Source organism: Seriola dumerili, unplaced genomic scaffold, assembly GCF_002260705.1.
Source record: "Seriola dumerili isolate Sdu_G_001 unplaced genomic scaffold, Sdu_1.0 BDQW01000242.1, whole genome shotgun sequence".
In the NCBI taxonomy this organism is placed as follows: Eukaryota; Metazoa; Chordata; class Actinopteri; order Carangiformes; family Carangidae; genus Seriola; species Seriola dumerili.
Genome location: NW_019174497.1, coordinates 611,444 through 633,008, shown reverse-complemented (window position 1 = coordinate 633,008; position 21,565 = coordinate 611,444). Strand labels below are relative to the sequence as shown.

General features: G+C 39.2%; 4 protein-coding genes across 7 annotated transcripts; 2 read left to right on the top strand and 2 right to left on the bottom strand.

The window, feature by feature from the left end:
• The first annotated feature begins 317 nt into the window (after positions 1-317).
• On the top strand, positions 318-3,287 carry LOC111229851 (ubiquitin-associated protein 1-like). The gene is made up of 6 exons (XM_022756339.1): positions 318-405; positions 485-634; positions 1,130-1,786; positions 1,905-2,075; positions 2,934-3,035; positions 3,135-3,287. The coding sequence occupies exons 2-6, from the start codon at positions 512-514 to the stop codon at positions 3,267-3,269; spliced, it is 1,188 nt and encodes a 395-aa protein (XP_022612060.1). The 5' UTR covers positions 318-405; positions 485-511; the 3' UTR covers positions 3,270-3,287.
• Positions 3,288-3,349: 62 nt separating this feature from the next.
• On the bottom strand, positions 3,350-9,027 carry LOC111229850 (protein regulator of cytokinesis 1-like). 3 transcript variants are annotated; one of them, XM_022756337.1, is made up of 14 exons: positions 8,927-9,027; positions 8,374-8,506; positions 8,162-8,284; positions 7,838-8,071; positions 7,568-7,738; positions 7,307-7,456; positions 7,033-7,180; positions 6,811-6,947; positions 6,623-6,718; positions 6,046-6,192; positions 5,828-5,938; positions 5,612-5,719; positions 4,971-5,077; positions 3,351-4,016 (listed from the first exon to the last, which is right to left on the bottom strand). In XM_022756337.1, the coding sequence occupies exons 1-14, from the start codon at positions 8,935-8,937 to the stop codon at positions 3,983-3,985; spliced, it is 1,710 nt and encodes a 569-aa protein (XP_022612058.1). In that variant the 5' UTR covers positions 8,938-9,027; the 3' UTR covers positions 3,351-3,982. The 3 variants fall into 3 exon arrangements, with proteins under 3 accessions (XP_022612059.1, XP_022612058.1, XP_022612057.1); XM_022756336.1 differs by having other exon boundaries at positions 3,352-4,016; positions 4,904-5,077; XM_022756338.1 differs by lacking the exon at positions 4,971-5,077 and having other exon boundaries at positions 3,350-4,016.
• A 2,233-nt stretch (positions 9,028-11,260) lies between these two features.
• Positions 11,261-14,959, bottom strand: LOC111229737 (transcription factor PU.1-like). Of its 2 annotated transcripts, XM_022756205.1 has the most exons (5): positions 14,827-14,943; positions 14,273-14,366; positions 13,989-14,173; positions 12,022-12,187; positions 11,261-11,891 (listed from the first exon to the last, which is right to left on the bottom strand). In XM_022756205.1, the coding sequence occupies exons 1-5, from the start codon at positions 14,851-14,853 to the stop codon at positions 11,581-11,583; spliced, it is 783 nt and encodes a 260-aa protein (XP_022611926.1). In that variant the 5' UTR covers positions 14,854-14,943; the 3' UTR covers positions 11,261-11,580. The 2 variants fall into 2 exon arrangements, with proteins under 2 accessions (XP_022611926.1, XP_022611928.1); XM_022756207.1 differs by lacking the exon at positions 14,273-14,366 and having other exon boundaries at positions 14,827-14,959.
• Positions 14,960-16,094: 1,135 nt separating this feature from the next.
• On the top strand, positions 16,095-18,761 carry LOC111229710 (transmembrane protein 178B-like). The gene is made up of 4 exons (XM_022756157.1): positions 16,095-16,937; positions 17,377-17,490; positions 17,621-17,758; positions 17,912-18,761. The coding sequence occupies exons 1-4, from the start codon at positions 16,532-16,534 to the stop codon at positions 18,157-18,159; spliced, it is 906 nt and encodes a 301-aa protein (XP_022611878.1). The 5' UTR covers positions 16,095-16,531; the 3' UTR covers positions 18,160-18,761.
• Positions 18,762-21,565: the final 2,804 nt, after the last annotated feature.

Here is a 21,565-nt window from a genome sequence, read left to right as displayed (position 1 = left end):
GATGAGAGCGCTGCAACTAAAAAATTATAAAACAAACAAGTTAAAAATAATTGTAAAATTATTATAAATCTTAAATTCTTAATGCACAGGTATTAAATGTAAAACAGAATAATGAAAAATATAAAATAAAGTTATAGTGTTTTTGAATTTCCCTTTTGTTCAGTATTATTATGGTAGATATATGTATGTATATTTAAATATTCCATTATTTGTACCTGAACCTGTGCAGGTGGAACAACAGGTGCCTGAGATATTATTGGTAAACAACCCCTCAGATGATGATGTCAGAGGCTTAGTGATGAAGAGGTTTATCACGTATGATGATGTCTGTCTGGCAGTCCTTTACTCCACACACCTGTGACTGCTTCAGAGTGCTGTGGACCATAGAGGAAATACCTGAGCCAGGTAAGAAATGACAGAAATGCAACAAAGATTTGTCCTTAAGCTGTAAACTCAGAAAGTCTCTGTGGTTCTTCTGATGCAGGTTATTTGCTGGCGCATTTTGGTGACAATGAACCCGCTGGAGGATGTGCCGTTACAGACCCTATTGGGTCCGCTGGAGGAGGAAATACACATGGTGACGGCTCCAGATATCACTATACCAGACTGCCAAAAGATCCTGCGAGAAACTCAGGTCGAACATCCGAGTGACTGTCCCATATTTTCTGTTTTTAATGGATTTCTGGGAACCATTCATCAGCTTCAGTGTTCCCTCGTAGCTTTTAGATTGTAGAAGGTCTTTGCAAATTCTGCTAAAGAAGTGAAATCAATGGTTTCCCTGTTCATTTGAATGTTTTTATAATGTTTAAAAAAGTCTGATACTATATCAGATTTGTCACAGCCCAGAAAATATTCCCCAAAAACAATTTGCATATCAATGATTTTTTTTAATATCCAAGTTGGTTAATATGTTGTAATGAGTAATGATCTAAATACATAATTATGGACATGTTTAATTGTCAAAATACTGTTTTGTATTCCTACTGGAAAGTTAAAAAGTATTTTGGGGTTGCAGTTTTCTTTACTTTTGTGATAAACCTTTGCATTTTATCCCTGATATTACTCTATATTACTCTTTTTCACTGAAGACATTTTGACTCATTGTTTTGTTTGTTTGTTTTCTCTGCAGTATGGATTCAACATGGAGAAATGGATTTTAACTGGGCAGCAGCCAGTCTGCCTGGCCCCATCCTGCCCCCCTTACTGGCTGATGTTTAGCAGCCCTCAGGTGAGTCGCAGGGCCAGTCTCAGGAGCAGCGACCCCTGGGCCCTGAGCCCTCGGCCCCGCAGTCACAGTCTGAACTCTACAGACGCCCGCTGCTTGCAGCATCGCACTGTCAAGTTCCTCGTATCTGATTCAGAGGATGAGGACGGTTACTTCGAGGATAATGAAGGCTCCTCAACTGAAGATGCACGTCACCCTGTCAAGAGCAGAGATCGGCCCAGGAGCACTGCACCCAAAGACCCAATCTCCAGATTCAAAGACATACACCTTGGTCCTTCCACTCACCACTGTAAGCCTGACTCACCTCAGAGCCTCCGAGGCCATAGAAGCCCTTCCCTCCAAGACTGCAAAAAACCTCTGCGAGCACTGGAGCAGCACAGGTCACAGCAGGCCAGCCCACTCCCGCACGGGCAGAAGAACGGCAAGAAGAGGCAGCGCCCACTGGGTTCTATGGGCAGGAAGTACTCTCTAAACACACCACCTGCTGGTCCTTCTCCATCCAGACTGCAGCAGCAACGACCCTCCTCTGCCGGGCCTGTTGTCAAAAACCGCAGACAGAAGGTTGTGTTTCTTTCCAGTGTCTCAGAGAATATTTATATAGAATATTTATCATACATTTATCACTTTTCTACTTGTTTTTGTAACTCACAATGCCTGTCTCTGCTTCCCTTCCCATCAGGCGCTGAGGACTGGTGGCTCTTGCGGGGTTTTCTTTGACTCAGCAGCAGAGCTGTTATCAGCACTCAGCCAGGAGGAGAGGGAGCTGCTTGAAACCATCACACAGAATGGCTTCCCCTTACGCACAGCAATTCTGGCTCTGCAGAAGACAGGCTATCGCAGCCCAGAGAAGGTAGGTATTACGTTTAGAAGTTGTTCATCAATACCCATTTAATAGATTATAAACCCTGATAATTAGTGGAGGAAAGTAATAAGGTACATTTAATCAAGTACCTGTACTTGTGTATGTCCATTTTCTGATATTTAATCTCTGCTACATTTAAGAGACAAATATTGTACTTTTTTACTCAACTACATTTATTTGATAGTTGTTACTTTGCAGATTCAGATTAATTATATATCTCCACCTTTACCAGCTGCAACATTAAAGTGATGCTTACACATCAAAGCATCAATATTTATAATATTTATAATCCAATAATATAATACACATTATTCTGAAATGGGCTTTTCTGTACTTTTACCTTAAGCACTTTAAATGTATTTCGATGTTAAAAATATACTGTACTGTACTTCTTTTTGTCTGAGCACTTCTTCCACTTCTGCTGATAATGCACATATAGTACTTTTGAGTTGCCTTCATTAAATGCAGGTTTGATGGCTAATTGTAAAACAAGAACCTACACAATAAGCCAAACATGCATTTAAAGAAGTTTGTCATTGATAAATACTTCAGGTCCAACAGTCAAAGGGAGGGGTCTTTTCTGACCACTGACTAAAAAGATAAAGCAAGGTGGCAAAGGAACAAAATGGATGCTTTATTTGAATGTGGGCTCACCACTTGGCAACCCAGTCTTATTTACGCAATTACAACAGCTTTCTAGTGATTTATAAAGCTCCAAATAAATATAAACCTTATAAACACAAAGTGGTGTGAAGGCGTTTCGTCTCAGTTTACCAAGAAATCTAAGTTATTTGTACTTAAGGCCCAGCAAGCCAATCTTGTAATTATTTGTCCTTTTATCAACAGATCCTAAAGTACCTGGTTGCCAGTGACCGTCTGTGTGAACTGGGCTATGATGAAGCACAGGTAGAGGAGGCATTGGAGATGTTTCAGAACTGTGAGAGCAAGGTGATTCACTTATGAAAAGACACAAAACCAGGACCACAGCCATACCTTTTTTTGCTGACTTTGATGTGCATTAACATGTTTTTTGTATTTTTATTTTAGGCTGCTGAGTTCCTGCGACTTCTGACTCAATTTAATGAGATGGGCTTCCAGCAAAGTGCAATCAAAGAAGTGCTGCTTGTTCATGAAAACCACCGTGAGAGGGCTCTGGAAGAACTCATGACACGCATGGCTTAAACAGACCATTTTCTTAAAGGATTATTCCACTTCAGTATGTGGTCAACGTTGAATATTTAACAGATACTGCCTTCTTACTTGGTCTCAGACTTCACATAAAACCTGTACAACTCAACCATAGGACATAGGACGAAAACATTCAGGTACAAGTAAAAATTAGTCAGGACAATAAACAGTTACACCTAGTGAGGATCAACGTTTTTTTAAAACGTTTATTTACAGCTTGATTTTAAAAAAAAGCACTCAACATTTAGTTTCTGAGGAACAAATTTAGCTGTCATTCCAGCTGGGGGAAGAAAATCTTGGTGCACAGGCTAACTGATGCAGTACTAAAGTAATGCTCTAGATATGCTTAATAACATTTGACTTAAAAAAGGCTGTAACCCCAAAAGAAAAAGTAAAAGAGCCAAAAACAGCCATGGTACACACATCATTTAACTGCCACAAAAATACATACAGCAGAGAACACTGCTCCAGCAGTAACCCTGAAATAAAATAGACGAAAACAGGATAGACAGAGTTTCAAAGTGTTCACATAGATCAAAATATTTACATTTTTTGTAAGAAGTTTACATTGAAGTTCCCTGTTGTCCAATATAACCCACCCCCACCCAAAAAAAAAAAACTACCGCTGAGCTGGATGACTCCCGGTGGCCGAGCAGCTCATCTGAATCATCACTGTTGACTGACGGTGGAGTTCAGCAGTCCTGACTTCACATTTGATTTAGAAGCCTTCGTGAGGTCTCTCTGTAAACAAAGAAAGAATATCAGTATCTGTGTTCACATTAAAAGGTGACAAGATGTTATAGTTAAATAATTGTGACGTGGCAATATGTAATGCAGCTGTATATATTAATTTTAGGAAAAATGTTTTGTTAATGTTATGATATCCCAATTTTAAGAGTAATGTGGTAGAAACTGTGGCCCAAGGAACAAGTTAGTCTTTGGTCTGTCAGAAATTACAGTGGATGATTTTCATAATTTCTCATGAGCTGCTGCACTTATTTGAATAAGAAGAATTTGGTATGTGTATTCATTATTTTATGTATCTTCTGTCTCTGAATATTGTTGCATATGATCAGCTTCTAAACCGAACACAAATAAATACAGTGCATTATGCAGCCTTGGTAAAAGCATGTCTGGTTGCTTTTTAGTTGCTCCATTTGATAATAAGCTGCATTTTTAGTGTGCAGCCATCAAAACACTAAAAGATGGCTCATAGCTTGGCCAAGTTGCCATTGCACTAGCAATCCTTTTTGTCATTTAACAGAATGTTGATCATTCTCTCGTTTTAAAACTAAAAAAAAAATTACATGGTCAATCATGTCTGTGTCTTATGTCAATATAAAACTATAGTGCCTATAACAAAGATTTCAGTTTAAAAAGGGGAAATTGCTTCAGATTTACAAAATGTATTTTCTAGTATTTACAAGTCTCAACTGCGATGCTAAACTGTTAATAAAGTATACAATACATTTACTATATTAATTATATACTCCTAAAAGACCTAAAAATAGAATATTGTTTAGTAGTACTGATGTCATCCAGGGAAATCTGACCATTTTCTGTAATTGGATTGTACTTTAGAGGACTTATTGTAGTCAGTGGCTAAACAGATGTAAAACCGCATTTACCGCAAATTCCGAATAGGAGCCAGCAATAGAGTTAAAGGTGAAGGTGTGATCTTGAGTATCCTGAGACCTTAGTGTGCCACTTGGAGTATTTCTATTAAGATGGGAGATGTTTTCCTTGTTTCGGTCTAGTGCACGTGGAGTCTTTCCATGTCCAGGGGTTCGTAGGCCAAGACCCTACAACAAGACCAGCTAGAATGATGATGTGTTTTTTTTGCAAACTCTTCCATCCTAATTTCAAACTATGATCATAAAGGGAAAATACACCCCATAAAAAACACACTTGCACATTACAATAAAAATGAAAATTACCACATCACCCATTCTCACAAAGTGTACAAGTACACTCTGCGCAGCTGCGACGTCAAAGAATAACAAGTTCAGCGTTTGGTAGAATTTTCCCACACTTTAAGAGCTGTTAATATCATATATAATTGACAGGTACTCCATTAGTGACCAGCATTATAGTGAGAAAATATAAACAGATCTGTGTACAAAGAAATTCATTTAAACTGCCCTGATAGGTCATCCATAGACAAGTTAAAACAGAAAAGGAGCTAATATCCACCCTACCGAACCTCATCATCAAGATGAACAGCACTCAGAACAAGTAGGTCAGTAAGTGCTAACCCTTTTCATGGTCTTTATAATTGCTTAGCCTTCAAAAACAATGCAAATTTTGTTGGAGAGAGAGGACAGCAGAAAGCATACCTTGCTGGCAGACAGAGGTGGTTTCTGGATGGAGGAGTGGCACATGGTTCCACCAAGACCTGAACTAAGAAAGCTGTTGGGAGTGGAGATGGTCGAGGTGCCGTTGAGCTAAGTGGACAAAGGCAGAAAGGCGGGTCAACTTTTTATTCACTCACCCAGTGTCGCTGCACATTCAAGTCACACAGTAAATCTGACAAAACTGCAGCAGCTTCTTACCTTTCTTACTTTCCCAGGTGTGGGAGTCCCTGCTATCCGCCTTTTGGACGGTGTCCTCACTGCTGTTCCGTATAACATGTCCTCCTGAGTCTGTTTAGTTTTCTTCAGTTGCTATTTCAAAAAGAATGTAATCGTATTCACAATACTTCTGTGACAGGAAAATTTAAGACTTTGTAGTTTTTTTTTTTTAGTTTTTTTTACTCAAAGCAATAACATACCCTTTCCATTTTCTCTTTCTCCTTTTCAGTGTGGTGGTGATTCCACTGCTCCTGCACATACTCAAGAAATTTCTGTCCATTCATCAGGAACTCCTTGTCATGCTCCTGCTCCCAAGCATCAATTTGAGTCTTCAGACTCTTTTCCAGCTGGGGAAAAAAAAGAAAGAAGAAAACTTGTTTCACACAGTTGCCATGTTAACAGATTTATCATAGACAGTGAACTGTCAGTCAAAATTATATAAAAGTCTAATTTCTAAAATACCATTCAAAATCTGGTGGACAGCAATCAACATCAAACTCGCACAACCACAGACTAAGATAGTTCATGTTTTAATATCCCCATCTGTTGGCCAAAACTGGTAATGCACCAACAGCCTCTCAGCTGTTTCCACTCTTCTAGCCAATGGATTGCTTGAGCTTGTTTGTTTTATTGTCAATTAATCTAATTTGACAAGTTTTTTTCCCCTTTTGAATTCCCACTAACAGCTTCTCTTGCAAGCGGAAAACAGCTTACAATGGTAATTCTATTTTTGTCTTTAAAGAACAGACTGAACAATTTAAGAAAACAAATTCTCACCTTAGGCAAACTTTTCTGCAGGTCAGTTCTTTGCTTCTCTTCTTTCAGAAGGTTCCCACCTCTGTTGTTGAACCTTGAAGGGTCATTAGCCTTTTTCTGAGATGAGAAAAACATAGATCCACACACACGTTACCACACCAAGTTTGTTTTAAATACTTCCCCACTACATTCATTAATACTGTACTTACGTCAAGTTCCAAGTACAAAGTCCAGTTCTCCTGCCATTTTGTGACTCCTTCAAAGAGCTCTTTGTGGTCCTCGTAATACTTCTTCAGGGTCCTGACCTCAGCCTCGTGCAGGTTGAGAAGCTCCTCAGTGAAGTCATCTGTGGTAAGATAGCATGCAATGAGACCCACACTCCCTGCATATATTCAGTGTAATAGATTTCTGATTAAACAACAGCTACTCACCATCATGATATGGAATAAAAGCCTGCTGCTGTTCTTGGCTGTAGAAGCATCTCTCCCAGAAAAGGGCAATCTCAGCTCTGATGGACTCAATGACACTTTTCATGCTCTGCATTTTGAGCACCTGTAGACGTTGGACCTCAACCTGGAGCTGGAAACACAAAATACAAATTACTAACACTTATTATGGAAGTGTTGGTGGAGCTTTGTGAAACAACACACTACTGCATTGCCTGAAATCACTTATCAATAAGGAAAATAAGGTGAGATTTCTTACTGCCTCAATGTTTTTCTTCTTTGACTTGACCATATGCTCTGAGAGTGCTTCCTTCTCCTCTTGGGGAATCTGAAGTCTTTCCCACAGCTCCTGGATCTTAGTGCGGAAAGCTGAGCAACGGCGCTCATTCTCAGCCTTGCGTTCTTGTAACTGGAAGGAAATCATACATCCATTATAATATTATGCAATACGTGATGTTGTTGAATGTCAAATCATAGCATCACATTAACAAACATCTAGATGCAAGTATCACAAAATCACCTGACTGAGGAGTAGTTTAAGAGCAGCAATGTTGTCATTTGACAGACAAAATGCCTCCTCATCTTCACACATCACATCCATCTCAAAACTGGTCTCCGGGTTCTGCTCCAGATCATCCATGCATACAATAATATCCTTCTTTATGCTCACAAATTCATCATGACGATGCTCCTGAAAAAGACAGTTACAAGTAAGGCATAGCACAACCCATTTTTTTTTAAAGCGAGTAAGAAAGACAAGAAAAGAAAAAAAAAAGAAAGTTAGTAAAACCTTCTCTTTGGTCAGATCATCAAGGTAGGCATGATATGCCTCGAGTTGCTTCAGTGATGGGATGGATTCCTGGTCAATGCAAAAAGGGGTAGTGCACATAATATCACACAGCTCGCGATCTTTGACAATGAGGCCTTTAAGCTCTTCCATTCTTTGCTTCTTGTGCTCCTTCATCACCTCTAGACGTGTGCGGCTGTTTTTCTCCATCTGCAACATTGTGCAGCCATCCTCCTCCTTTAGAGAAATCCAGGGTTAGTTAGTCCAAATGTGTTATCAGTTTCTCTGGGGAAAGAAAAAAGTAATATATTTCCTGAGTGACTGTACCTCAAAGGGGGGCAGCTGAAGATCAGTGCACAAACTGTTAAGTTCCTTGCGACAGGACTCTATGCTTTTCACTAATCTCTTCTTGAGCTCTTCTTCCTCGGCGATCATTAGGTCCAGCAAACCCTGCAAGACAAGGGAAATAAAAAATGCATCCGTTTGTTAGTTCTGTAAGGTCAACAGTGAGAGTTAATTCAAATTGATGTGGGTCTCACTTTAATGTGCTTGTGGACATCATTGGTTCTCTGTAAGCGCTGCTCCTCTGGAATCCCGATTTCCTCCCAAATATCCTGCAACCTGACCAGTGCTCTGTTGAGGTAGGCAACAGACTCTGCCGCGTGGACTTCACTAGAAGAAAAAGTAAGGGTTTGAGTGGGTGGCCTGGGGTTTGAACACCTGTTACCAGTCAAACCAGTCCTGTATTAATATTAACGACGGATTTACAATCAGGCAGCAGGTCTGTTGTTAGCAGAGAGCTGCTAACTTTAGCTAGCTGTCGATGCTGAGGTATTATGTGGTATTAACTGAAACGTTAAATAACACAATCTTACAAGAAGCATTATATTTACAGAAAAGCGAGATTACCGTTCAAAATGACTCATTGCAGCATGCACAGACGGCTACTCCGCCCTAGCGTGTGAAACAAGCTGTGTGCGTTAGCTTTATTTGAAATCAACTGGCTAATCAGGAAACAAGTTTGCTACCTGAATATACCACTGTTAATGTAAACAATTAAGAGTTGAGTTAATTAAACTCTTAAGTACTAACCTCACTCTCATGTTGCCACCGCGGACAGCTAAAAATTATCCAAAAAAAATCTTCTTCAACGGGAAAGCGACCTATCGACGGTTGTCCAGCTGCCGGTTCGTTAGTCGACTCAACTGCGTTTGAATTTTGCAACGAAACAACCTCCGTGCTCTGATTGGCTGATTGAACTGACGTCACAGAAAGTCGTTCTGGGGGCGGTTCTTATTCTTGTCGAGCATAAGAGCAGAAAACAAATAATAGAAAAATAATCAATAAAAATGACACAATCCTGCGTGGTGGTGGTGATAGTAAACCTGTTTCTATTTCCCTTTTTTGCAGTAATTTGTATTTTCTACAGACTGGGAAAAAACATGGTTCCTACCCGGGATTTTTTTCGTCTCAAAAAAGGTGTGATACCTTTCTGAAAATATTGCACAGGTGTTATCCTGTTAATTCAGTTACTGATGAAACTATAACTAATATCTTTTGGGACTGTACCTTTAGTCAGAGGTTTTGGTATGAGCTTAATAACCTTCGAAAAATGAAATTAGACACTCTTTAATACACTTTAGTAGTGATTTTATTCCATTTTGTATCTTTACTTTTGAAATGTCTGTCAAGAAAATTTATGCCGTTAATCTGATTTCTTTATTAGTAAAATTCCATATAAACTCTAGCAAATTTGAATTACAGAACCCCAAGTTTATTGTCTACACAAACTTTAAAGATGTGCAACTAGAGTCTTGGGTGATGAATTTGATCTGTGATTTCTCTTTTTTATTTTATTAATTTTTGCTTTTTATCTGTTTTCTTTCTATATTGATGTATTATTATCTGTGTACTACCTTACACACACAATGCATGAAAATCAAATGAAATGGTAAACTTGGTGTACCAAAGTTAGATTTTGCAAAAAGTGAAAAAAGAAAAAAATCTTTGTGAACTTACAAACAAAAAAACAAAAAACAGGCTTGATTACTCATCCTTTAGGGAAATTCCTGGTTGCAACTTAAAATAAGTTATGAGTAATATTTCTCTATGTTGAAGTATTTTTCTCAAGTAAATAAGCCATCACAGGATTTTGTGAGGTAATTAAATTGAATAAACCGTAGCTAGCCTTAAGTCATAAGTAACTGTCCGTACAAAATTGTTACAAAATTGTTTTTACAAATATAGTAGACAGTAGCGTGAATATGACTGGTGACAGACTGAGCTGCTATTTCAGACTAAGCCACCAGTGGGAAACCTTTCTGTCAGACTGGAAACATCTATCAAAATGGAACAACTATGTTTCAGAATAAGATAGGTCAATCTGTCAGTTGTAAATGTTCTTAGATATTTGGTCATATATCAGAACAGACAGTCAGTTGCTCAGGTACAGACGAATGTAGTATGTCATGATCACAGCTCTTGTAAAGGGGCCAGACCCTCTGTATGAAGTGTCTGTTAATATTTCTTGTTTGAAAGTCATAAAGCTCAGTTAGAAAGACACAAAGTGACCACAAACAGATGCAAATTGATCCCAAACAGCAGCAAACAAACCACCAAGTCATAAAAGGACTACAAAAGGGACACAAAAGACCAAAAAGTGACATAAAACTACAAAAAATAGACACAACGTACCTAGAAAGAGATGTAAAAAAAATGATCAGTCTTCAGTGTGGGGTCCTATATGGGTGCGGGGCCGTCTACCTGTCTGTGCAGGGGCCCATTTTCTCATAATGTGTGCATGCATATCTATCTACCTACGTATCTTTTTCTCAGGACCATCTGCCAGTTCCAATCTTTGGCTCATGTCTGTGCTTCAGCCAGTGTTTGCTCTGTTGTTGCTCATATCTGTTTTTGCATCAGGTTGCGGTCTATGATCATACATTGTATTCCCCCTCTCTGTCTGTGTGGGTGGTGTGCTTGAGTTTTTTCTTTGTTATGTATCTGTAGTCCATCCTCTTTCCAGGCCTCCATGGAACACAGCAGATTTTGTGGTCAAGGTCCTGCCAGTCACTCGTCTTTTCATAGGTACAGATTCACTCCACATCTCTTTAACATCTGTTTGCAGCTGCATTTCAAGTTCCTTAACAAAGAACATTGTGCATGAAGTGCATGGTTGAATTTTCTCCTTCTGTTTCTTTGTTATGTTATTTTGCAGCTCTGAGCTGTATGTAGGAAGTTATTTTATCAGTTAAATGCATTGCTGCTACCTTGTCTTTCTTGTATATTGTAATTCTCTCAGTCTCCTTCTTGTAATTTTACTAATGTTGTCTAATAAGGCTAAAAAATAGAGATATTAATTTGTTGCCATGTTGCCATTAAATTGGAAATGGGATTCAGTTCAATTGAGTAATTTGACAAAAAGAATACAACATAATATTTATTTACAAACATTCATGACAAAAAGGTCACGTAAAAACAGTTTGGGTTTTTTTTGTTTGTTTTTTCTTAGCCGTCCCTGATCTTTATTCATTATTTTATCCTTGTACAAACAAACTTCATTTGAGTCTGAAATAAAGCAATTATGGAAACTTTGTAAATGCCATAGAGGAAGTGCATTAGCACCACAAATAAATAAGTAGGAAGACTTGGTAGTAAAACTAAGTCAAATTGCAAATGTACAGGCAAATTCAATCTTGGCTACTTCAGTGATTTCAGCATAATGACAGATAACCTTAGTTCCCTCATCAGTGAGAATACTGACGTAAGTAGAGGTTCCTCAGCACTTCCTCACTGAACTGATAGGTTAGCTTCTTCTTCACTTTTTTAATCTCTCCAGTTTTACCATAGTTCCTCAGAGCTCGAGCCATTTTTTGGTAGGTCATTTTTTTGCGGTTTCCTTTCTGAATACCCCAGTGGCTGGCCAGAACCTCTTTGTGTTTTGTGGAGAACTGGAAGATGCCCTTGTCCTGGTCCACCCACCAAATACTGTCACTCATGTCACCGTTTCTTAACAAATCCAGGAGGAACTGGTACAGGCGGATTTTCTTCTTGTTGCCTGGAGTGGAAAAATATGAGACTCATTAAAGCTATTCTGTGTGTTATTCACCAGTTTTTCCAGCCTGCAATATGACTTTCAGTACACCAGGATTTGATGTGAGAGGAAAATTTGCAAAGGAAATACTCACTAATGTCTTTCCTGAAGGAGGAGTGGTTGTGATCTTCAAATTCATCTTCCCCTTCGGATACCTCAAGCGGGGGACTGATTTCTCTTTGTTCCTCCTCTGAGTAGTAATGGCCAGGAGAGATGGAAGGTTGGTACTGGTAGCACAGGGATGGGGTGTAATACGGGATCTTCAGGAGAAATTTAAAGCATGTCATAGTTCAAGATTTCACAGAGAAGGGACAGAGCTGCAATTCTTAGGTTTTGCAATCATTCACTGTCTGACATTTTTGCTTAAACACTGTCATTGTGACAAAAGAGGAAGTGGCACTGCCAAAATAGAATTCAAAGCTCAGCAAGATCACGTGGTGCAGATGACATTTCAGTGAAAATATCCCCAACTGTCCACATCAAGTACTGTGTTTGTGCAAGATAAAAAAAAAATACAATGTGTTACTATTGTAACAGCATTACATTTATTGTAAAGAACCACTTACATAATATTAAATGCTGGAGCATGTATAGCCAAACGTATGTTTATATTAATGTTGGTGCTGAAATGATTAGTTGATTCATCAATCAGTTGATCAACAGAGCGATAGTACTTGGCAACTATTTCAGTAATAGTTGAACCATTTGAGAAAAAATGCCAAATTTCTTTGGTTTCAGCTTATTAATTGTGAATATTAGCAGATTTTCTTTGTCATCTATGATGCTGCTTGAGCTTCTGACTAAACAAGTATTTGACACATTTGACCTGTTAATAGATGGTAAGCCCATCCTATGAAAAACACTTAAGAGAAATTGAATTGTTTTTATAAATGATATACTAGATAGCAAGGGTTATTTTCTTATACACTATCAATTTTGCTGTGTGTATGACCAATTATGCCATATTTTTTTATTTCAATCAGTTGCTTTTAGCAATCCCAACTAACTGGATATGGAAATTAAAAAAAGAGAGCAGGTCTGTGCACCTATTATAAGGTGTCATGAATTGTTATCAAAGGAAAAGATTAGTTTAGTTTAACAGTGACCAATCATCATTATGTAGATTCTGTTATGCGGAAGACCAGTTGCATTTGTTTTTTCTTTTAGTCATATGTTGCAAAGGTGTGGGCCAATATTCAAGATTGGCTAAGATTACTTAACATTATTTCAAATATTCACCTTTAAAGATCTTTTCTAGGAGTTTGTTTTGTTTATGTGTCCATATTTATCCCATGTTGAGGGTTCTGCATGAAAACCTCTTCAAATACAATTATTCTTTTAGTCAAAATACATAATAAAAAATAGGCTACGTATGTTTGTTTTTTTTTTTTTTTTTTTTTTTAAAAACACATTGCTTTCGTTTTCTTTCTTTCTTTTGGAAAACATAATTGCTACAAACCAGAGTAGAGTACAGAGTGGCACAACACAATGTGACATGGGAACAGATTTGCTCTAGTGAAGAGTGTGCGGATCAACCTTTGAAATACTGAAGGGATCCCACAAAATTTTATTCATTCTTGTTTGTTTTTTTGCAATGTCATCTTGTCAAGTCACTACATTATCGTGTGTGTTATGTCTACCACTTGCCTAATTGAGATTTTAGTTTCAAATTAAGTGAGGTCATTTGCTGTCATTTTCACTTAAAATGGAGAAAAGGTTTGGTCAAATTAGTACCAAGTTTATCTAAAGATAATAAAAAAAAATTAACAAAACCTTTTTATGCTTGTGATTTTTACACGCAGTAAATATTTCTTCACTCAGGAGAAAAATAGTGAGTAATCTGACTTGTGTGATTCACATTATGTAGAAATACAGGTTTTTCATCACTGCTGCTAATAATAGTATTAGATGCAAAACTGATCTTGTATTGAATTTAGGGATCATTCTGCTCTGGAGTGGTGGCTTTGATTAGACACATTCAGTCAGTATGTATGCATATCAGTATTTTAAATAACACGTGCAGATACTGGTGCCATTATAAATCCTGACACATGAACTTACTTGTGGTGACACAGAGAGAGGTGCGAGTGGTGGGTCCAGGTGAAGGGGCAGGGACTCACTGCTGTAGCGGTAGGGTTGTATGAGCTGCTGAGGAGACACAGACTGGAGCTCTGTGAGGTGATTCACTGGTGAATTCTCAAAGTCCGACGGCTGGATGCGCTCAGAGTGGAAGGTCCATCTATGGTCTGAAAAGTGATAGAAGTTTAAACTCTCGGTCCTTCACTGATTATTCTTCTCCTTTTTTTTTTAAAAAAAAAAAAAACAGTTTAATCCAGTCCTCTCACCTTCATAAATCTCCCCTACATTAGTGAGGTAGGGGTACAGCTCTGCAGGGGGCCGATAATTCTCTGTCTCATTTGGAATAACGTCCTCTGAGGGCTTAAGAGGGGAAAAATTTGATTTTGTCATTGAGAAAGTAGAAATCTGTGTCTTTGATATGACTGCTTTTGATAGAACATGAAGACAAAAAAATGGAAATATACAATATCATAAATAAATGATACAACAGTCCGGGTCACCAGGGTCATATATACATAAATAAGGGTGGGTTTACTTTATGTCAGGGGTTACTTTCCCATTCCACAAGAAAAGTAAACATGTCATTAAACACAAACTAAAATGTAAGTCTTCCTTCTCTTCTCATATTCACATAAATCAATAAATGACATGGATCATTAGACTTATTTAAAAAGCACATTAACTGTATCGTATTCAAAAATAGAAACAGCCACAGAAACACATGGAAGTGTCACACGGTCAAACAGTGTGACCGGAGACTGAAACACTGGATTTGTTCAGTAAAAAGTCAAATATGAAACAATAAAGCAGCAGAACTTACAGGTGACATGACATAGCCGTCCATCATGTAAACAAGGCAGCATGAGATCTAGGTTCTTGAAGCTGGAAATGATTGTTAACTTTTTCTAATTGCTTCACTGACAAACACGCAATGTTGCTGAGCACAGACTTCGGCCGACAAATGGGAACTGAGAGTGAGAAATAAGTTGGACCCTATACAGTCTGCGTTCATCCAATTATCAAATTCTTATGATCAGATACTTCCTGATGGCCAAGTTCATGTGTATGAGCCAATCACAATTTCACTCATTTCCTGCACATGTAGGAGGTGTAATCATACAATGAAAGAGAAGTTTATGGGCAATTACTGTGAATCTATAATAATTTGAAATATATATATTATGGTTCAGAAAAAAAAAGTAATAGTAGCAGGAATCTGTGCTGTTTAAAAGTTATCCTTCATCAAATCATATGAAAATATGTTTTTGTATTAGTGTGCCCTTTGGGTGGCATTTGAGACAAGCATGTCAACTGTTTGAGAGAGAAGTCACACTATTAGACAGTATTTGTTATCTCACATATTCGGTGGTGTTCCCTTGTATGTGTCACCCCCCCATCCCCCCTTCCCCCCTCAGCTCAAACCAAACTGACATGATTTTGTTTTGTAATTCGACACCTCATACTTAAATAGAAAAGGCTTTAGTGGCATGTGCAGGAAAATGTGATCTACTTGTTTTCTTACTATCAATCACAACAAATCCCCAGAATTATTTATTCATGTAGGAATTTTTTTAAGACTTACTGCACACAAGAGCTGAAACCAAAAGTGAAGTTTGGAATTGGGCTTGTTCCCCTTTTAGTATAGCATTATGGTTTCAATTGAGGAAGTTTTGAGCATGAGAATGAAACCAGTGAAAACAAATGTCTGGAGCTGCAGCCGCTGTAACTTGTTTTGTAATGTTGAATAAAACCTATAGACGTGGGGACATACATCTGTCATGTTCAGAATGTCTTGGATGTACAACTAACACTTGAATCCTACATGATGCTGTTAGATAGTGGTTACACAGGCACCTTTTCACATGAGCCAAACAGTATCACGCTGTAGACTTGGCCCTGTTGGGATGGAAAGTTACCAGAGGCAATGTGTGAGATGTGATGAAACTGTTTCCTGCATACCAGAAGGCGAAGATGAGGCTCTTGGTGAAGTTTAGTCTGGTCTGTCTTTCAGTGTTTCATAACTGAACACTTTAGACAGCAGCAGCTGAGTTGATATAGCACATGATCTATTAGAAAAAAACAAAAAAACAAACGGGGAGTTTACTTCCTCTAGTAGGACTGTGTCAAACTTTGGCAATCTCTCCCTACAGATCATAATCTACAGCGCGGTGAGAGCAGGCCTGGGGCTTGTTGTGCTCTCAAATATTTACTCTGTCTCCATCTACTGGAAAAGAAATGTTGGACTGGCCAGTATCTAGGCTAGACTGAGTTCAGAGGCAAAGAGGAGACATCCAAAATAGCTCATCGAGGCCCAAATTTATTTATCCTCTGCCTCGGAATTTGGTTTTTTGCGGCGATGGTTGACAAATCAAAGAAATGAGGGCTTTGGGGTTTTATCTGCGTTTCACATTTCCTCGTATTGCTGAATTTCCTCCCCACGTCAGACACTGACAGGCAGCAGCCAGGAACGGAGTCCTGCTGTCCCGTGGAATTATCACGGCACCGAGGCGAGATACGCATGGAACATGGCTGCTATGAGGACTTTAACCGTGGCAGGTCTCTTTTTGGCTTTTTGCGCTTTGGGGCTGATAGCAATCGCGATCAGCACTGACAACTGGTACGAGACCGACGCGAGGAGGAACCGGGAACGCTGCAAGAATTATTCAAACAAAAGAAACCCCGACCCCGGCTACATCTACATCTCCAACAACAACCTCCCGCTCCGCATGTTGCCAAAGGAGAAAAATGTGGAGAGGAAGGGCTCCAGTGTCAGCGGCGAGATGCTGCTGCGGGCCAAGCGGCACTTCTTGCCTCCTGCCCCGGCCATGGAGTCCCTCTGCAGTCGGCAATTCAACTCCACCATCACCGGACTGTGGAGAAAGTGCCACCGAGAGGGATTTGACTTGGAGACAGAGGATTTGATCTTTAAAGGTTTGTTTTTTTGTTGTGGGGGAGGGGTCATAATTGTGTTATAATGTGTTTATTTTGGACATTTGTGTTGTTGTGCGAGGCGCTGTCTGTAAATACTTTGTGCACGAATGCGCTATCCAAGGTGCTGATGCTGCGCACAGACCCTCAAGGCCTACGCAGTATACCACGGAGTACAGTTACAATACGATCGACGCGCTGTGTTATTTCCCAGCACAAAAGGGCAAGCTGTAGTAACAGAAGCCTCAAGATGCGTACAATAAGCTACTCTACAATGGTGTGGGTGGATGGGTGGGTGGTGGTGGAAGGGGGTTGGGTGCTTTTTTTTTGGGAGATTGGTGGGTGGGGGGAGTGGGGGGAGGCAGCAGAGAGCCTTGTGATATCCTCTTCATCTGATCTCAGTGCTTTTGTGACACCCTCTCTGCGTTGTTTACATCCACAGGATTGGTTCCGCGCTGCACACCAATAAAATACTACTACTCATCATCAGCGCTCCCCAGAAATCTGCCAATCAATCTGACGAAGACAATAAGGCAGGATGAGTGGCACGCGCTCCGTGAGTTCCCCCAAAAACGCCTTTAAAAAAAAAAAAAAAAAAAAAAAAAAAAAAAATCTGATGAATAAATGCAAAGAAACTTGGCATCATCCCCCAACAAACACTGTTACTTGTGTTGTGCGCTTTGCAGACCTCCAGAGGATGACTGCAAGCTTCATAGGCATGGCCATATCCATCATCCTGTTCGGCTGGATCATAGGCGTGCTGGGCTGCTGTAAGGAGCATGATCTGATGCAGTATGTCGCTGGACTTCTCTTCCTCATGGGAGGTAAGATGTACTTTACATAAAGAGCACTACCCAGAATCACCACAGAGGGGCAGCAGGGTCTTTATCAATGAAAAGCTGGTGAAATGATGCATCAGAGGGGATGAAATTGGGTTGCTGTGATGTCTGACTGGCTTTTCTCCTCCTCTCTGGCAGGGACATGCTGCATAATCTCTCTCTGCACGTGTGTGGCCGGGATCAACTTTGAACTGTCCCGTTATCCTCGCTACATGTTTGGCATACCCGAAGACATCAGTCACGGTTATGGCTGGTCTATGTTCTGTGCGTGGGGAGGACTGGGCCTTACGTTGCTGGCTGGTTTCCTGTGCACACTCGCTCCTTCCCTCTACCCTCCACACAGCCCTGTGGTGCACAAGCCCAGGCAGGAGAACGGCTGTGTCTGACAGGCCGCCGCACATCTAACAGACACCTGTCTCATCCTGAAACAGTGATGAGCCCTGTTCCAGAGACAGTTTTACCCAGGGACTCAGAGCAGAGTGAGCCTTCACACGGCTGGGCACAGAGAAAGCACAGGACACTGGCTCTCGCTCACATGAAAATGAAAAAGAGGTGACATTTGACTGAAGAAGATTTCAGTTCCTCTGGTGCTTTTTTTCTGTCCCTCTTTATGAATGAACTGTTCAGTGTTATTGCTTGCTCTTCAAGAGGAGAATAGTTATACAAATTTTCTTCCTGTAAAATCTGCTAGTTTGAGAAGAAAAAAAAGAAAAAGAAACACTGGCAGAAGACCCATAGCACAACTTTGAAATCTGTATTGAAGATCAATCTATGGATGTGTACTGTCACATTTCAAAGGGCAACTGTGTATCATTATGTACCCATTCAAAACAAGATATGTACATGTACTTTTTAAATTGTATGTATGCAGATGCATTTGTGTTTATCCAAGGAAAATATGAGCATTAAGACCAAACTGTGTTTGAGGGAAATGTTTTGTTGTTCTTGAGGTCTAACCCCCATCAAAATATTTTTGAAAAATAAAACAGCCATGCAAAACTAAATGTTTTTCCTGTGTTAGACACTAAACAGACATCATACAAAGTTCCTTGTGGTTGTCTTTCCTCTTGCATTACGACATGAGTTTATTGGTATGTCAGCAGGCGGAGAGGCAGCTAATGGAGTCAAAACCTTTACTGCGGCAGAGCTGTTGGTGTTACAGGCCTATGTTAAAAGCAGCCCCTTGCAAATGTCAGTGGCCAATTCTTGAGTCAGTGACCAAAACTGAAGAAAAAAAAAATCCAAATAAAACAGAACAGAAAAAGTGAAGTAACTGTCTGCTGTGAACTACGGTGAAATAAAACCCCCTTTATAAACATCACTGATCCATAAAAAAAAGGAAATCCAGATAACTACAGAAAAAGGTCTTGGATTACACACTTTACAAACATGCTGACAACTGCACAGATTTGCACTTGTATTACGATTGATTTAATAAACTGTTTTTTTGTTTTCCATTGACAACATACATACCAGCCACTGAGCTGTAATTACTTTCCCACAACTTTTATGAGAAATGAGGCCTTTCTGACATGTAATTCGAATGCTGGCTTCACTCGTTTCCTGAGGTTTCTGCGCTCCTTAGCATCTTCTCTTCACTATTGTATTACTCAAATTATATTGAATATCTTTATAGAGTTGTTATTATATGCAGCCGCAACCTTGAAAGAAATCCTTGCTGCTAACCCATGTTGACCACTGGAGCAATTACAAGGTTATGATATAATAAATGGTACACAGAATATTATAAAACACAGAAAATAAGATTATCTGTACTTTCTGACAAGCGGGAAGATGAGTAGCTCGGACAGTTATATTGTTTTAGTGCAGCAGTAATTCGCCTGTGCCTATTGCTCGTATATGAGCTGAACAAACTTCAGAAAGGGAAGAAGCAGTTCTTTACTTAAGCGCAGTGAAATGTATTCATATAAACTCATAGTAAAGAATGGTTCCTTTTGCAGTGTTACGTTGTTGTTGCACTGAACTCTCTCTGGTCACAGAACACCTGCAGCACGAGTCTAATGAGGAGAAAATCCTACACGTCCTGTATGTTCTCACAGATTCAAGGAGTAATGTAACATTGTTATAGTCTAATTACTCCACATATTCTGGACAAGTTAACACGTCTAATTTTATGAAGTCAAGAGTATGTTTTGAATTTAAAACCTCATTAGGACTGATTGCAGACTGAGCAGTGATAGAAAGTACCCGAGTACATATTTTTTCACTATATTCTATCAAATTACTTGTACAAAATGTAATCAACTAATAAATTATAACGTATTCTGATATATTTATGAATCAATAATTATAATACAGTGATATAGTTCTGAAATAGGTCATTCTGGATAGCGAGTATCTTTACTTTTGGAGTATATTTTAATGTATTTTTAGTATATTTTTGAATGCAGTTCTTTTATTGCATAATGTACTGTGGTACATTATTTCTACTTTTACTAAAAGACACAGCCACTGTGTCTGAGTAAATATATGTAAATATGACTAGACCATAAAAATGATTAGACCATTTAAATTTTGTTATATTCGTAACATTTGTTAAAGCTTCATTCTACACTTAGCATGAAAGTTTATTCTTCAAACTAATCTGAACTCAAGGTCCCACTGATGAAGACTGAAAAACCCCAGTGTAACTGGTTGAAATGATTTTGTCAGAATCATGCTGTTCTTGTTAAAGTGTGAGCAAAGACGTCTTTTCCTCAAACAAGGACTGTGAAATAAAAGAGCAGATGTAGCTGAAGGAGGGTAATGGTATTAGTAGTGGTGGTAGGTGGTAGTTAATAGTATTCACTGCAGTGATAATTATAGTAGGACTAGTAGCCAGTATTCAAATCACTCTCATCTTTCTAATAATAACAGCGCTACAGAGGCATGTGGTTTTGGGGCTTTGTGCTCTGCACGGAGAAGGATGACTCTGTTCTCAGGTCAACTCTGGTCTGCATTCCTGACCTTTCTTTGTTTGTCCTTAAAATATGTCAGAGAGGAGAATACATTCTTCTATCAGCAGGCTCAACACTCAGACCTCCCTGCTTCTCAGCATCAGGGGCCTGAAGCTAAACTGCAGAAAAAATATTTTTCTATAGGTGGAATTAATGATTTAGGCCAAAAAAGACATTAAGTATGATGGGCTGATTGTCTGGAGCTTTCGTTCCCCGCGCTACCTTTATTTACACAGTGGAAAATTTAACCAAATCTTTTAATCAAATCGTCTGAGCCCTGAGCAGTGCCCCTGGAAATTAAGCACCATATAGACATATAGGGTTTCTCTGCACATGGAGCTCCTGCAGCGCAGCGCTCTGCCGAGCTACAGAGAGCTGTTTTTAAAAAGGGGTCCTCCAGGGGAAGCTGGACTGTGAGGAAAACCAGACAGAGGAAATCACACCCAGTTGCGCCCATAGCCGCCCATCTGGCTCCCTCACATCTGCAGAGACATTATCTCTGTAAAAAGTTGGCACGCTTATGGCAGTTACTTTGTGGTTGATGCAAACGTTGGCTACAAGAAGAGCATTTTAAATGGTAGTTAAAGATAGAAAATAAACACATGACTACCAAAGGCATTCAAAATATTAAGTTTAAGGCACTGCAAATAGATTAGTGTGTGTGTGTGTGTGTGTGTATGAGAGATCCTGGAGGGAAGAATTAATGTCTTTCAGGAATTCCAAACTACTTTCCTCCCATAAACAGTGAGTCTGAAATAAGATGTGCTATGTCAACACAAAAGCAAAGCATTTTGATAAGGATTTAAACAAGCTATGTGTTATTTATAAATCTATT